Source organism: Mandrillus leucophaeus, unplaced genomic scaffold (assembly GCF_000951045.1).
Source record: "Mandrillus leucophaeus isolate KB7577 unplaced genomic scaffold, Mleu.le_1.0 Scaffold1080, whole genome shotgun sequence".
NCBI lineage: Eukaryota > Metazoa > Chordata > Mammalia > Primates > Cercopithecidae > Mandrillus > Mandrillus leucophaeus.
In genome coordinates, this window is record NW_012098988.1 from 491,544 (window position 1) to 505,187 (window position 13,644).

The 13,644-nt window shown below is 39.3% G+C and overlaps 1 protein-coding gene across 1 annotated transcript in view; it reads right to left on the reverse strand.

Annotated features, from left to right (window-relative positions):
* GABRR3 (gamma-aminobutyric acid (GABA) A receptor, rho 3) overlaps positions 1–13,644 on the reverse strand; it is a 55,772-nt gene that overhangs the window by 32,043 nt on the left and 10,085 nt on the right. The window contains exons 3-4 of the mRNA XM_011986861.1: positions 7,223–7,290; positions 1,435–1,658 (exon numbers count right to left, since the gene is read on the reverse strand). Coding sequence (XP_011842251.1) covers positions 1,435–1,658; positions 7,223–7,290 — 292 coding nt within the window. The remainder of the gene's footprint in view (positions 1–1,434; positions 1,659–7,222; positions 7,291–13,644) is intronic.

The following is a 13,644-nucleotide window of genomic DNA, read 5'->3' on the forward strand; positions in this document are numbered from 1 at the left end:
TTTGAGACGGAGTCTCGCTCTGTCACCCAGGCTGGAGTGCAGTGGCCGGATCTCAGCTCACTGCAAGCTCCGCCTCCCGGGTTCCCGCCATTCTCGTGCCTCAGCCTCCCGAGCAGCTGGGACTACAGGCGCCCACCACCTCGCCCGGCTAGTTTTTTTTTTGTATTTTTTAGTAGAGACGGAGTTTCACCGGTTTAGCCAGGATGGTCTCGATCTCCTGACCTTGTGATCCGCCCACCTCGGCCTCCCAAAATGCTGGGATTACAGGCTGGAGCCACCGCGCCCAGCCGGTAAGGTATTTTTAATGAGCAAAAATAATCTGAGTTTCCTACTGCTGCTGTAATAAATTACTACACATTTGGTGGTTTAATACAACAGAAATTTATTCTTTCACAGATTTGGAGGCTGGAACTCTGAAATCAGTATCATGGGGCTGAAATCAAAGTGTCATAAAGGACCTTCTCTTTTAGCAGCTCTAGGGGGAAAATCCATGTGTCCTATAGCTTCTGGTGGCTGCCAACATTCCTTGGCTTATGATCACATTGCCTTCTCTTCTTTTGTATGCATGAAATTTTCCTCTACCTTTCTATTATAAGGATACTTATTATTGCATTTTAGTCCCAAGCAGATAATCCAGATAATTTCTTCCCTATTTCAAGATCCTTAACTTAATCACATCTGTGAGGATTCTTCTTCTTTTTTTTTTTTTTTTTGGTCATACATGATAAGCTTCACAGGTTCCAAGAATTAGGACTTGGATATCTTTTGGGGAATCATTTTTTCACCCTACTTTAGAATTTTTCTAAGGTTTGTAGGACATTTAAAAAAAGCTGAGTTGTTTGGGTTTACCAAACATTTTTAGAATTATCCATGATAAGCCACTCAATATGCACAGGACTCATTTGACTAAAGGAAAATATGGAACATTAAAAAGGGAGAGCTGTTATAGCAAAGTGTTGGAATGCACATTTTAAATTAAAAGAAAAGAAAAAGAAAGCAAATTGGTGTTAGCTTGAATGATAGCTATAGCTTCCCATGAAAAAATGAAGGAGACAATTAAGAAAAGTTATTTAGGTAATCCAAGGTTCCAAAACTGCTTGGGGGGGTGCAGGGACGGGGTGGAGTTGCTGAGGAGGAAAACAGGCTTGTTTACCTATAATATTCTGTGCCAGATTTTAGGAGTTCCATAATTCAGCTCCACTCTATTTGTCTAACCAACATATACCCAGCCTGGGTATAGTTAGAATAGAAAATCATTTTTAAAAATCAAGATGTTAGAACCAGGGGAAAATCACATCTTATGCTTGTGCCCCAATCTCCAGCAGCATTAGACAGACAGCAACATTGGGAGTTTCATCTGAAACCAGCACCATCAGCTTTGGTGCAGACAGCTGCAGTACAAGGAAGCCAAAGGCCACAGGCAGCTCTCCTTACCTGAGACTTAGGAGGACGTTTCCATCAGGGTGTACGCGCAGCATGATATTCTCCATAGTTGTATCATGGATGAAGGATCTTTTAGAGTGGACAAAAAAGATGTCAGGCACCCAGATCTTTCTGATCAATCTGTGATCAAATGTCATGCTTTTGTTTGCTGTGCTAGGAAAGGAGAGCCTCTCGTCTTTCCAGTAATGTCTGAGATAAAAAGTCATTGTAAAGTCCTAGACAGAGAGAAAAAGAGACCAATCAAAACCAGTAGGAACATGGTTCAGGATGACCACTCAACACTATTAGTCCCAGGACTCATTCCCATGGTGTTAATGACTTTTAAGTGAATGGCTAATATTGTAGTTTCAGGTTGAAGCTAAGAAGGTTGTGCTTTGAGCTTCTCCTTCACATGAAGTCTAGTGAATGTTGAGAATTTCTGGGAGTTATAATAGAATATTCAAGTTGGGGAAGGGGAACCAGGTTATAAATGGGAAGCATTTCTGTGTAAGCATTCTGGTAAATAACCTAAAGAGATTTCAGAAGAAAGGAACCTGAAACTTTACTACTTTATTGTCCATTATTTTACTGTGATTTCCTTTTTCATTCTAAATAAATCACTTTTAAAATTGATTTTGTATTGATACTCATGTGATTTTTGTTAAAGAAGTTTTCCCAAATCGAATAAACTATACTCCCACAAAAACATGGATACAACGTTTATTAGAGCTATTGGTGTAAAGCAAGTTGTCAGAAGTCCTGGGACACAGACAGAATTGTTCTCAGCTTGAGAGACAGAAAGCATATTGTGAAATGGTAGTTCTCAAAGTTTAGTGTGCAGAGATTAACTTTTGAAGTTTGTTGAAATGGCACATTTCCCAGAAGCTAGTTACCAGAGATTCTGATTCAGTATGGCTCAGGGATTTGAATTGTTAATGTTTATTCTTACATTGTAAGAATGTATTGATGAGAGGAAAAAACTGTACTAGCATTATATTGGAAAAAACAGTTCATTTCATAAATAATTTGAGTTTTGTTTGGCTCTCAGATGTTCCAAATATTTGGTCGTTTGAATAGAAACTCCCCCAGCTTCATCCAAATTATTGGCTGTTGGACAACCACAATTTCTTACTTCTTACTATTTTGCAATTGCTTACTTCTTACTATTTCACAATTGCTTACTTCTGACTATTTCACAATTGCTTACTTCTTACTATCTTTTTTTTTCCAATGATAATCAAATTTTTCTTGAACTAGTGCATATCATAGAACTTTGGCATTTATTATACAAACAAAGGATACATTTCAGTAAACTCTGAATGAGTCACCAATTAATTATGAGCTAGTTTGTCCTAGGTTCAGAATAGAGCTATATTGATTTATGGCTCTGGATTAATCAAGGAACATTAGCCATGTGTAATTTTGAATTAGGGTGAGGGCAAATAAACCGAATGGTTCTTTCATTAACATAATACAAGGAATTGTGTGGGTTACTGCACAGAGTGCCTTAATAAGCATATATTTAGAATTAGATGCTCTGTCTGATCTGAAGGTCACTAGGCAAACATTGAGTTTATGCAGTCGAATAGCAGATGCTGGTGCATGTCAGTGATACAGCAAGTCACCACACGCTGGCGCTATCATTAGGAGCAGGCCAAACAGCATTCTGGGAAGCGGGTGAGACAAAACTTAAATGGATAGAAAGTGAAGTTAGGGTGGACAAGAGAGTAGAAAGAAGATAAATGAGAAGCAAAACCAAATAGACAAAGCAACAAAGACAAAAAAACAACACTAGTGGGAGAGGGCGAATCACTGACAATTAGAAAGCATTTTCAAACGGGGCATGTGAACCCAGTCCAGTTTGATCTGATACAGACTAGCACAGCTAACCTTATTCAGGGAGTAAAGATGATGTCCAGGTCTGGGTGCTGCTGGTGAGAAACAACAAGGATTTTAGATGCAAACTGCGTCATTCAGAAATGACTTGGATAGGCCGGGCGCGGTGGCTCAAGCCTGTAATCCCAGCACTTTGGGAGGCTGAGACGGGCAGATTACGAGGTCAGGAGATCGAGACCATCCTGGCTAACACGGTAAAACCCCGTCTCTATTAAAAAATACAAAAAACTAGCCGGGCGAGGTGGCGGCGCCTGTAGTCCCAGCTACTCGGGAGGCTGAGGCAGGAGAATGACGGGAACCCGGGAGGCGGAGCTTGCAGTGAGCTGAGATCCGGCCACTGCACTCCAGCCTGGGCGACAGAGCGAGACTCCGTCTCAAAAAAAAAAAAAAAAAAAAAAAAAATGAAATGACTTGGATAATATGCCAGGAGAGGGGAAATAAAGGGTTGATCTCAGAGCACAACAGGCTCGAGGAAATATCAGTAAAAGAGCTGCCTTTGGGTAGGAAAGCGACAAAATCTTCTAAACCAATCTCTTTTGAGTAGCGAGTCCTCTTAGTGCTGTTCCCTTTTGGAGGGGAATGGCAAATGAATCTTTAAGACTCACATTGAACTGAAATAAATATTGAATTAGATAATGATAAAGACGAGACAGACCATTAGCTGAAGAGTTTACAGACTGAAACAAGGTGTAATGGGTCATAGAAGATTTTGTTTAGACTTTTCTAGAATTTTTATGTGTCCTGAACTTTTCCTTTAGTGAGTTGGAGGAATCACTATACATAAAAAAATATGGATTAAGGATATAGAGGAAAAGATTATTTGATTTTAGTGATTGATATTTTCTAGGTCCCTTCCTTAACAGCTGTTTATTCACTTTCTGTCTCTTTTTATCTTTAATTACGGTATTTGCATTATTACAAAAATAATACATAGAATCTAAATTTTAAAATGTAACACTCTGAAAATCACTATATATGCTAGAGTTTATGTATCAACAATACTTACTCTAAAGTATGTATAAAAGCAACTTTTGAAAGTTTTATAAGAACGCACATGTAAAATATTCCAGAAAATGGAATGAAATTCAAGGATTCATGTACATAAAAATGGCCATCAAATGAGGAGATTGGATAAACAACAAACTAAATCTTTTCAGATGGAAAATGGCGTTTGAAAAGAAAATAACTTTTCCCAATTCATGGAAGAGGTACTCTTTGGTTTGGTTTTATTAAAAAACAAACAGAAAACCAGACTGCCATGTTTAAAGTAGAAAACAAAGGACAATAAGCATCTGGATAAAAGCTGTGATCTCAAATGACTCCAAGGACCAGGTGGGCAAGTTTAATGAAAGAAGCAGGCTGACTCTAGAGCAAAGCAAGGCACGGGCTCCAGGACAAACTGGAGGGCACAGGCCCCATCTGAAGGCATTCAAACCTTTTTTTTTTTTTTTTTTTGAGACAGAGTCTCACTCTGTCACCCAGGATTAAGTGCAATGGTGCGAACTTGGTTCACTACAACCTCCACCTCCCAGGTTCAAGTTACTTCCCTGTCTCAACCTACTGAGTAGCTAGGACTACAGGTATGTGCCACCACACCCAGCTAAGTTTTTTGTATTTTCAGTAGAAACAGGGTTTCATCATGTTGGCCATGCTGGTCTCGAACTCCTGACCTCAAATGATCTGCCCACCTCGGCCTCCCAAAGTGCTGGGATTATAGGCATGAGCCACTGCTCCTGGCCCAAACATTAAATTGTTTAGTACTTTGGGTAGAATGGAGAAAAAAAACTAAAATTCAAACCAAATATAAAATTGAAACCAAACCAAAACATATTCATAAGCTGCATCTTACTAGTAGGTACCAGTTAGGGCCTTTGTCATTAACACCTGAAGGTGGTGTAGTATTGATAGAAAATGAAAAAGATCCATCTAAAGATGATGATGGAAAAGACAGCAACTGAGGAGAAAGAAATGAGATAGAAAAAGCGTTTAAATATAAAGATACATAGCCATTAGGTGAGATCACATGATAGAGTCTGGATGTTTGTTCCCTCCAAATATTGTATTGAAATGTGATCTCCAGTGTTGGAGGTGGGGCTTGATGGGAGGTGTATTAGTCCATTTTCACACTGCTATAAAGAACTACCTGAGACTGGGTAATTTATAAAGAAAAGCGGTTTAATTGACTCACAGTTCTTCATGGCTGGGGAGGCCTCAGGAAACTTACAATCATGGCGGAAGGCAACGGTGAAGAAAACATCTTCTTCACAAGGCAGCAGAAGGGAGAGAGAGAGCATGTGCAGGGGAAACTGCCACTTTCAAACCATCAGGTCTCACGAGAACTCTCTCACTATCACAAGAACAGCATGGGGGAAACTGCCCCCATGATCCAATCACCTCCCGTGAGGTCTGTCCCTCAACATGTCAAGATGAGATTTGGGTGGGGACAGAGAGCCAAACCATATCAGGAGGTATTTAGGTCTTGGGTGCAGATCTTTCAGGAATAGCTTGGAGCCATCTTGTTAGTAATGAATGAGTTCTCAATTATTTCCCATGACAGTCTTCTCCCTTCCTCACCCCTGCTACCCGGAGCTGGTTGTTGAAAGACCCTAGTACCTCCCTCGACCCCCCATTCCTCCTTCTCATGCCATGTGATGCCTGCTGCCATTCGTGGAAGCTTCCTGAGGCCCTCACCAGGAGCAGATGGCGCTGTCATGCTTCTTGTACGACCTGCAGAATCATGAGTCAAGAAACCTCTTTTCTTTATAAACTGCCCAGCCTCAGGTATTCCTTTATTGTAACACAAACAGACTAAGACCGCAAGGAAACAGCTATTGAAAATTTGAAGCTATAAAGGCACTCTTTCTTTGGGATAGAAAAACAAACTAAAGAGGGCTCAACCAAACTCTGAAACTACATGAACAAATTAACAGAACAAGAGTGGGTAAAAAGGAAATATATCTGAAAACAAATATGTAGGAGTTTGTATGTATAAGCTAGCAATGGTATTAACTATTCTTTCTTAGAGCAAAACAACTTGAAAAACCTAAAATCACTTAATTAAAAAATGTCTCTGGTAATTATGTAAACAAGGAAGGTGGTCCTAAATTGGGAATAGAGAAAATAAAATGGAAAATTACAGTTGATAATATTAAAACATAAAAATAGCTAAAGTGGTTAAGGGACGGGAAGAAGAAACAAAAAAGCAAGGCATGCAAAATGTCATAAAGGACAGAAAAAGGCTAACAGGAAGGTTGAAGATAAGGTGTCAGTTTCAAGTTTTATGGATATTTCATAGAGTGAATAATACTCTAGGAAAATACAGATGCTTCATTGCAAAATTAAATAATGGCAGTCTCTTTTAGATCTCTAGAAAAATATAAGGGAATAGACAAAATTTTAATTAAATTTTTAGTCCCATGAATTTAAAAAAAGTATTTATCCCTCTGCTACTAGTTGTCTACAGGTAAGCAAAATTAATATCATTTGACATATTTGAAAGCAGTCCATCAATGCTGGTTCAACCGTTTATTATTTTATGGGCAAAGACTCATGATTTAGATTTCATATTGCACATACAGTACGGTCATCCTTCTGTTTATACAATTGTTCCCAGTTCTTGCTACATAGGTAAACATATCATGATGTTCTACAGTGTTCCACCACTAGAAAACCATTGGAAGGAAAATAGAAAAGTAGAAAGGGAATGAGAATTGTAATCCAGGGTAAAATGAAGTAGATAGAAGAGAGCCGAGCAATCATGACCCTATTATTAAGCAAAGTAGGAGACATAAATAACATACATAGTTAAAATGACTTATTAAAACACTAGTGATTTTGACACTGTCGAGTTTCTGTCTTTTCAGACAATATCCCATGAAGAACAATATCCCATGAAGAAACTTACCATGTTAGTCTCTGAAATGCTGTCAATGCTTTCAACATGGACATCTATACCTACTGGCACTGGGGACCCTTCAGAAAGAAGAATGGGTAAAGTCCTGAGAAATGCATTATAATCATTTGAAAACCATTCAAAACAGACAGATTAATGCTCTTGATAAAAGAAACAAAGAAAGATTTAGAGGAGTCAAGCCTGAAAAGCTTCCTTAATGAGGCTGAGGCTACGTAATGCCTGGATGTGCTACGTGGAACAGGTATGCCTATAATTCAACAGCCCTTTACATGCATAATACTATAGAAACCCAAGGTATGTCTTGCCAGTCCCTGTATCTTTTCTGTGACTCTTCCAGGAATTAACTGATGTCACTTTCACTTTATTAACAAATTCCCTCTTTTGGATCCTCAAGTCCGTGCCCTCGGTATCATTTTTTTATTTTGAAAGTTTTCAGTTGGCCAGGCACAGGGATGGCATGCAAATATATTCCTGCTTCAGGCTTCTGGAATACCTCAGTTGCATCTTAACTTCCATCTTCTTCCTGATATATTGGATCAATTACTATATATCCTACAACACTAATTATGATGATTTTTTTTTTTTTTTTTTTTTTGAGACAGAGTTTCACTCTGTCGCCCAGGCTGGAGGGCAGTGGCACAATCTTAGCTCACTGCAACCTCTGCCTCCTGGTTCAAGCGATTCTCGTGCCTCAGCCTCCCAAGTAGCCAGGATTAGAAGCATATGCCACGACACCAAGCTAATTTCGTATTTTTAGAAGAGATGGGGGTTTCACCACGTTGCCTAGGCTGGTCTCAAACGCCTGACCTCAGGTCATCTGCCCGCCTTGGCCTCCCAAAGTGCTGGGATTACAGGCGTAACCCGCTGCACCTGGCCAAATTATGACAATTCTTACATGGTGTTTAATGGTAATTTTGATTAAGCATTAACTTGGGAACATCTCACTATTATTCCTTCATAGGGTTCTGCTCTGGTGCTTTTTTCTGTGTATGTGCCTTTTTTCTTGAATTAGTAGAATTATCAAAATAACAGTTCATGAAAATATCTTCGCCATGGCTCCAAATAAAATGCCATGGTATTTTAGATTGACTAAATCTTCCCAATAATTCCAAAACTCCAAGGGAAGAAAAAATTTGGAAAGGTCTTAGAGGAGTGGCAGAATGCCCCAAATGAAGTTCTAGCATTAAAGTCACTCAGGCTAGAGTTTGAAACCAGCTCCACAATTGTTATGTGAATGAGAGTAAATAAGGTCTCTAAGCTTAGTTTCCCTGATTTATAAAATTTGTCTAGTAATACTCACCGTGGAGACTCATTTGAGGATTAGACATAATACAGTTACTGAACTTAGTTGGTAGTGAACAAATGGCATATAAAAAATGTTATGACTACTGCAATTAAGCAAAAATGTAAACCTGCCCCTTAGGAATGCAAGCCGCTACTCCCAATCCTACCCACATTTAGATAATGAATCCAATGTTCACTAAAAAAAGAAAAAAAGAAAAAGATACAGTGCTTCCAGCATTTTTTTTTTTTTTTAAGCCAGAGAGCAACTTGCAGTCAGTACCTCATGATTTATAAATAGATCCTAGTTGCTGACAACTGTCTCTGCAAGCCTGGGGACAGTCATAAAACTGTCCTCCAAAGACCTATTCATGCCACTGCTGCCCAAGCACTGAAGCCTAAGGGTTGTTTGCAGGCTGATCTGAGATGGGGGTTAAAACATAGCTTGTCTGTTAGGAATGGGTTTCTGGAAATAACTTCAATTTCTTCCTTCAGTCCTCCAGATTTATACTGGTTCTGGTGGGGATGAGCTCTTCCGTTTGCAAGGAAAATGTATGCTCTTGGGTGCTGTCTGGCCTCATTTCTTTCTTTTTTTTTTTTTTTTTTTAGATGGAGTCTCACTCAGGCTGGAGTGCAGTGGCGCAGTCTCGACTCATGGCAACCTCTGCCTCCTGGGTTCAAGCGATTCTCTGGCCTCAGCCTCCCGAGGACCTGGGATTACAGGCATGTGCCACCACCCCTGGCTAATTTTTTTGTATTTTTAGTGGAGACGGGATTTCACCATGTTAGTCAGGCTGGTGTTGAACTCCTGACCTCTAATGATCCACCCACCTCAGCCTCCCAAAGTGCTGGGATTATAGGTGTGAGCCACTGCGCCAGGACATCACTTCTGCCTTGTTTGAGCTCCATGTCGCACTGCACCTTATTCATGGGTTTGAGGAACTGTATTATGCTCTAGCATTCTTGAGGACAGAGCAGAGAGTGAGCAGCATGTAAAGACAAGATGCAGAATCACAGTTTGGGAGCCAGATAAAAGCTCCAAAGATCATTCTTTTTACAAAGAAGGAGCTGAGTCACAGATAGAAGGTGGCAGTAAGCATGTGGATTAAAATCCGTGGAATTTGTAGCCATATAAACCTGAGGTAGTGCCAAACTTTTGTAAATACCTCAACTCCTCATGTAATCTGTAAAACAGAACCAAATATATGGTACCTACTTTATAGGGTTGCTGTGATTATGTGATAGAAAACTTGTCAAGTTCTTAGCCTAACTCCATTCAGATGTATTAAAACCAACTTCTTCGTTATCTATTGGCTCAGTAATAAATGTAACAGTGTAAATAATAATTTTTAGGTACTTTTATTAATTCAGTACCTAAAGCATTTAAAATATAGTGAAAATTAAATAAATATTAACCATTATGATGATGGTTCACTAACTAGGTAGTAGTACACACATTTATAATCTTTTTTGTATATGGAAAGATATAGCATCTATTTGGTTTTTATGCAGGCTGGAATAATGAGGGCTAAATAAAAGTTATACATCTGACTTATATAATGCATTTAAAGTTCATTATATAATATATCATCTAATCTTTTAATTATAGCTGCTTTGTTAGCTAGAGAGAACTGATTTTAGCTCCACTTGACACGAAGGAGTGCATACTCAGAGAGGTTACAACACTTGCCTGAAACCCAAAGTTAATGATTGGAAAGTAGCCAGATCCTTCTGACTCACAGTATAGTCTTCTCCTTTGACAAGCAAAGACTGTGCAAGCAGCTTTTATAACTTTAGCTTTTGTCTGGACTCTGTAGCCACTATCTACATACTGAAATGATTTCACTTTGAAGAAACAAAGAAATTATCATCTATAAAACTAAAACAAAAAGCCCTTAGTTATGGGAGATGTAAAAGGTAGGGAAAACATAAATAAAGAAAATGAGCTGCAATTTATAACCCAAGTTAAACAAAAAGCTCCCCTAAATTTATATCCTCCTGTTTCCACATAATGAGTCAATTAATCTTCTAATGCTTTATAAAAGTAAAAAACACTGCAGTAGCAGCTGGTTTTAATGTTAAAGCTAATTAGGAAAACACATTAAGGCAAGAGAAGTGCTGAAGTTACATTTAGCTCAAGAGGGAAGCACTATGTGCGTGTGTTTGTGTTGCGGACAAGCATAAAGAAAGAAGATAAATTAAAGCTTGTCTTTGATATCCTGCAGTTTGATTTCCCCCAAGGAAGGCAGCCGTGAGAACAGAGAAATGGGTCACTGGTATAAGAGCTTCTTATACTGCTCTGACCAAGACAGGCAAGAGAAGGTTAAGGGGTGTATTTCACAGAGCTACCAGACTGACACTTCTGACTGAATTTATGGATTTTTCTGCTCAAACTGATTAAACACACAAGTCATTTGGACACCATTTTGCCCCAGTCTATGATTGTCAGAAAAATTTCTTAATCATGGGATGATTTGCACCTGCCACTAAGCAGCACATTTCAATTGCATTTTTAATGACCCCACAAAGTCGCCTCAGGAAAGAAAGTATTTTTTAAAAAATGCGTTTTCATTTTAAAAAAATATTAAAATGTATCTCTAACAGATCAAGCAGAGTCGAAATGTCACGTCAATTTCATGTTTTTCTGGGGGGTGAGGACGAGGTAGGGATGGAGAATGAAGGCATACATGTTTTAAAATAAAAGAGGAGGGTTGGCTCTTCCTCATCTACAGGAGTGCTTCTCAAACTGTAAGATTTAGGGGAATCACTGCAGATTTTTATTTAGAATCCCGGGTTGGGACCCGTGCATCTGCATTTCTAACTCCCAGGTGATTCTGCAGCTGGTCCACGGACCACTTTGAGTGTCAAAGCCTCTCTAGACCGCTTGGTTCAAAGGTCTGCATTCAAGGATAGTCATTTTTCTCTCAATCTTTCTTCCTTTCCACGGCCTCAAATAATCTCCATAAAAACCCTTTCCTCTAGCATAGGAGCGAATTTAATTGAGGAATCTAACCTGACTGGAATTAGGGCAGGTTTTTGAATTTGTGTTGAAAAGGTAGAGAGCTTCCAACGGTGGCTCCGGAGTGGCCAGTTTCAAGCCATTCCTGTGTGACTGGCGCTCCCTGGTGGCCGAAAACCCACAGCCAAGCAAATTTATCGACTGAAGATTCTGCTTGTTATATGGTGGTAGGGGAAATATTTTAAAGAGCTTTTGTAAAATCACAGAGTCCAAGGTACAGAATATCTGCGTAGTAGTTGCAGAGCCTATTATATAAACTTTGGGAAAATTTGATTGGGGAAAAACAGTCCATCGAGAACGGTCGTTAGGAAGATACATAAGAGAAGTAGTGAAGAAAAGTAAAAAAAGATAAAGAAATAGAGTCTCAGAAGAAAAAAAAGAGACATATTTCTAAACTTGCTTAATCTCAAGCCTTATTAAATCTTAAATTATGATTCAACAAGTGTGAAAAATGCTCTGCAAAACAAAAAATTCAACTCACCATGATTTCATCTGATGTTGATCACCTAATACAGTGGCTCTCAAATTGTGGTTCTCAGACCAGCAGCATCACCTAGGAATTTGCTAGAAAGGCAAATCGTTGGCCCCACCCGGACCTAGTGCATCAGAGACTCCGCGGGTGGAACCCAGTAAGCTGTGCCTTCAGAACCCCCAGGTGATTCTGATACTTACTAAAGTTTGAGTCACAAATGTGATGAAATCAAGGTCAGACCTTTAGAATTGGCCAGCACTGTGGCTCACACCTGTAATCCCAGCACTGTGGGAGACCGAGACAGGTGGATCGCCTGAAGTCAGGAGTTCGAGACCAACCTGACCAACATGGTGAAACCCTGTCTCTCTTAAAACACGCAAAAATTAGGTTGGCCTGGTGGCACGTGTCTGTAATCCCAGCTACTCGAGGCTGGAGAATTGCTTGAACCCAGGAGGTGGAGGTTGCAATGAACCAAGATTGCGCCACTGCACTCCAGCACTCCAGCCTGGGTGACAGAGTGAGACTGTCTCTCAAAACAAACAAAAAAAGAACTGGAATCAAAAGGATTTCAGGAAATTGAAAAAACAACCAACCACCCCCTAAAAAAACCCAATCCTCAACGTAAGAATATTTAACATACGTTTTTGTTTTGCCTGTTAACAAGTTAGTTCTCTGCAGTACCTACATGCCTATTGCACTTCCCCTGGTCATAACCACGTCATGAGAAGAGTATCTCCCGCCCTGAACACTTGCGGTATTCATTATTCATCAGAAGGATGTATCTGTTCTACTGCCAGAGGATCTTGCTTCTAACCCTCATCCATAGTTCCCTCATCTCCACATCTCTAGGATCCTCAAAAGTTGTCAGTTCAGGAATTGTGGAAGTGGAAAGCTCCGTCAATGAAAGAAGAATCAGGATGGATTTAGCTGTAAGTCAGAGAGTTTAACCTGATGATTTCCCCATACCCTGTGTATTGTTGGAAAACTTGGTACCCTCAGTGATGCAATTATGTGTACATTAAGCAGTCTAAGGAGAAGAAAGTCTTTGTTCCAATTATGTACCTGTAATATGAATTTTCATCTTCTTTACCTGCCATCGCAACTCAGCTCTACCACTTTCTGTTTTCATGGCCTTGGGCAAGTCTCTTAACCTCTCTAAGACCCAGTTTTCACGTTGCGATATTAAGTATCATGATAATGCCTATTTCATAGGGTCACTGCGAGGATGGAATAAGATAGTACATTAAGGAGTATTCTAACACTGGATCAATCTTAATTGCTAGAAGTGATAAATCATTTTTAAAAGACAATTCAGCAGAGTATGTTCAGAGGGAGCCATGGCATTTGCCATACTAGTTCTTCCCCCAAAGAGAGGCATTCTAGCTCATTAGAATATTCAATAAGATTTTATAAATAATATGTATCCAATTTAAGGATTTCAGTTAGAAAATAAGTTGGTGTATAGGCAACATATATCCACTCTCTATTTATGGAACACATACTATTCACTATAGTGTGCATAGTAGGAAAATGAGTTTTTTGGTCAATTGAAAATGGATAACTCATCAATTGTTCTCACTAAAGAGATGGTGATTGTAAAAGCCTTCTTTTTCTGTTTTAAACTGATGGTCTTTACTTGCA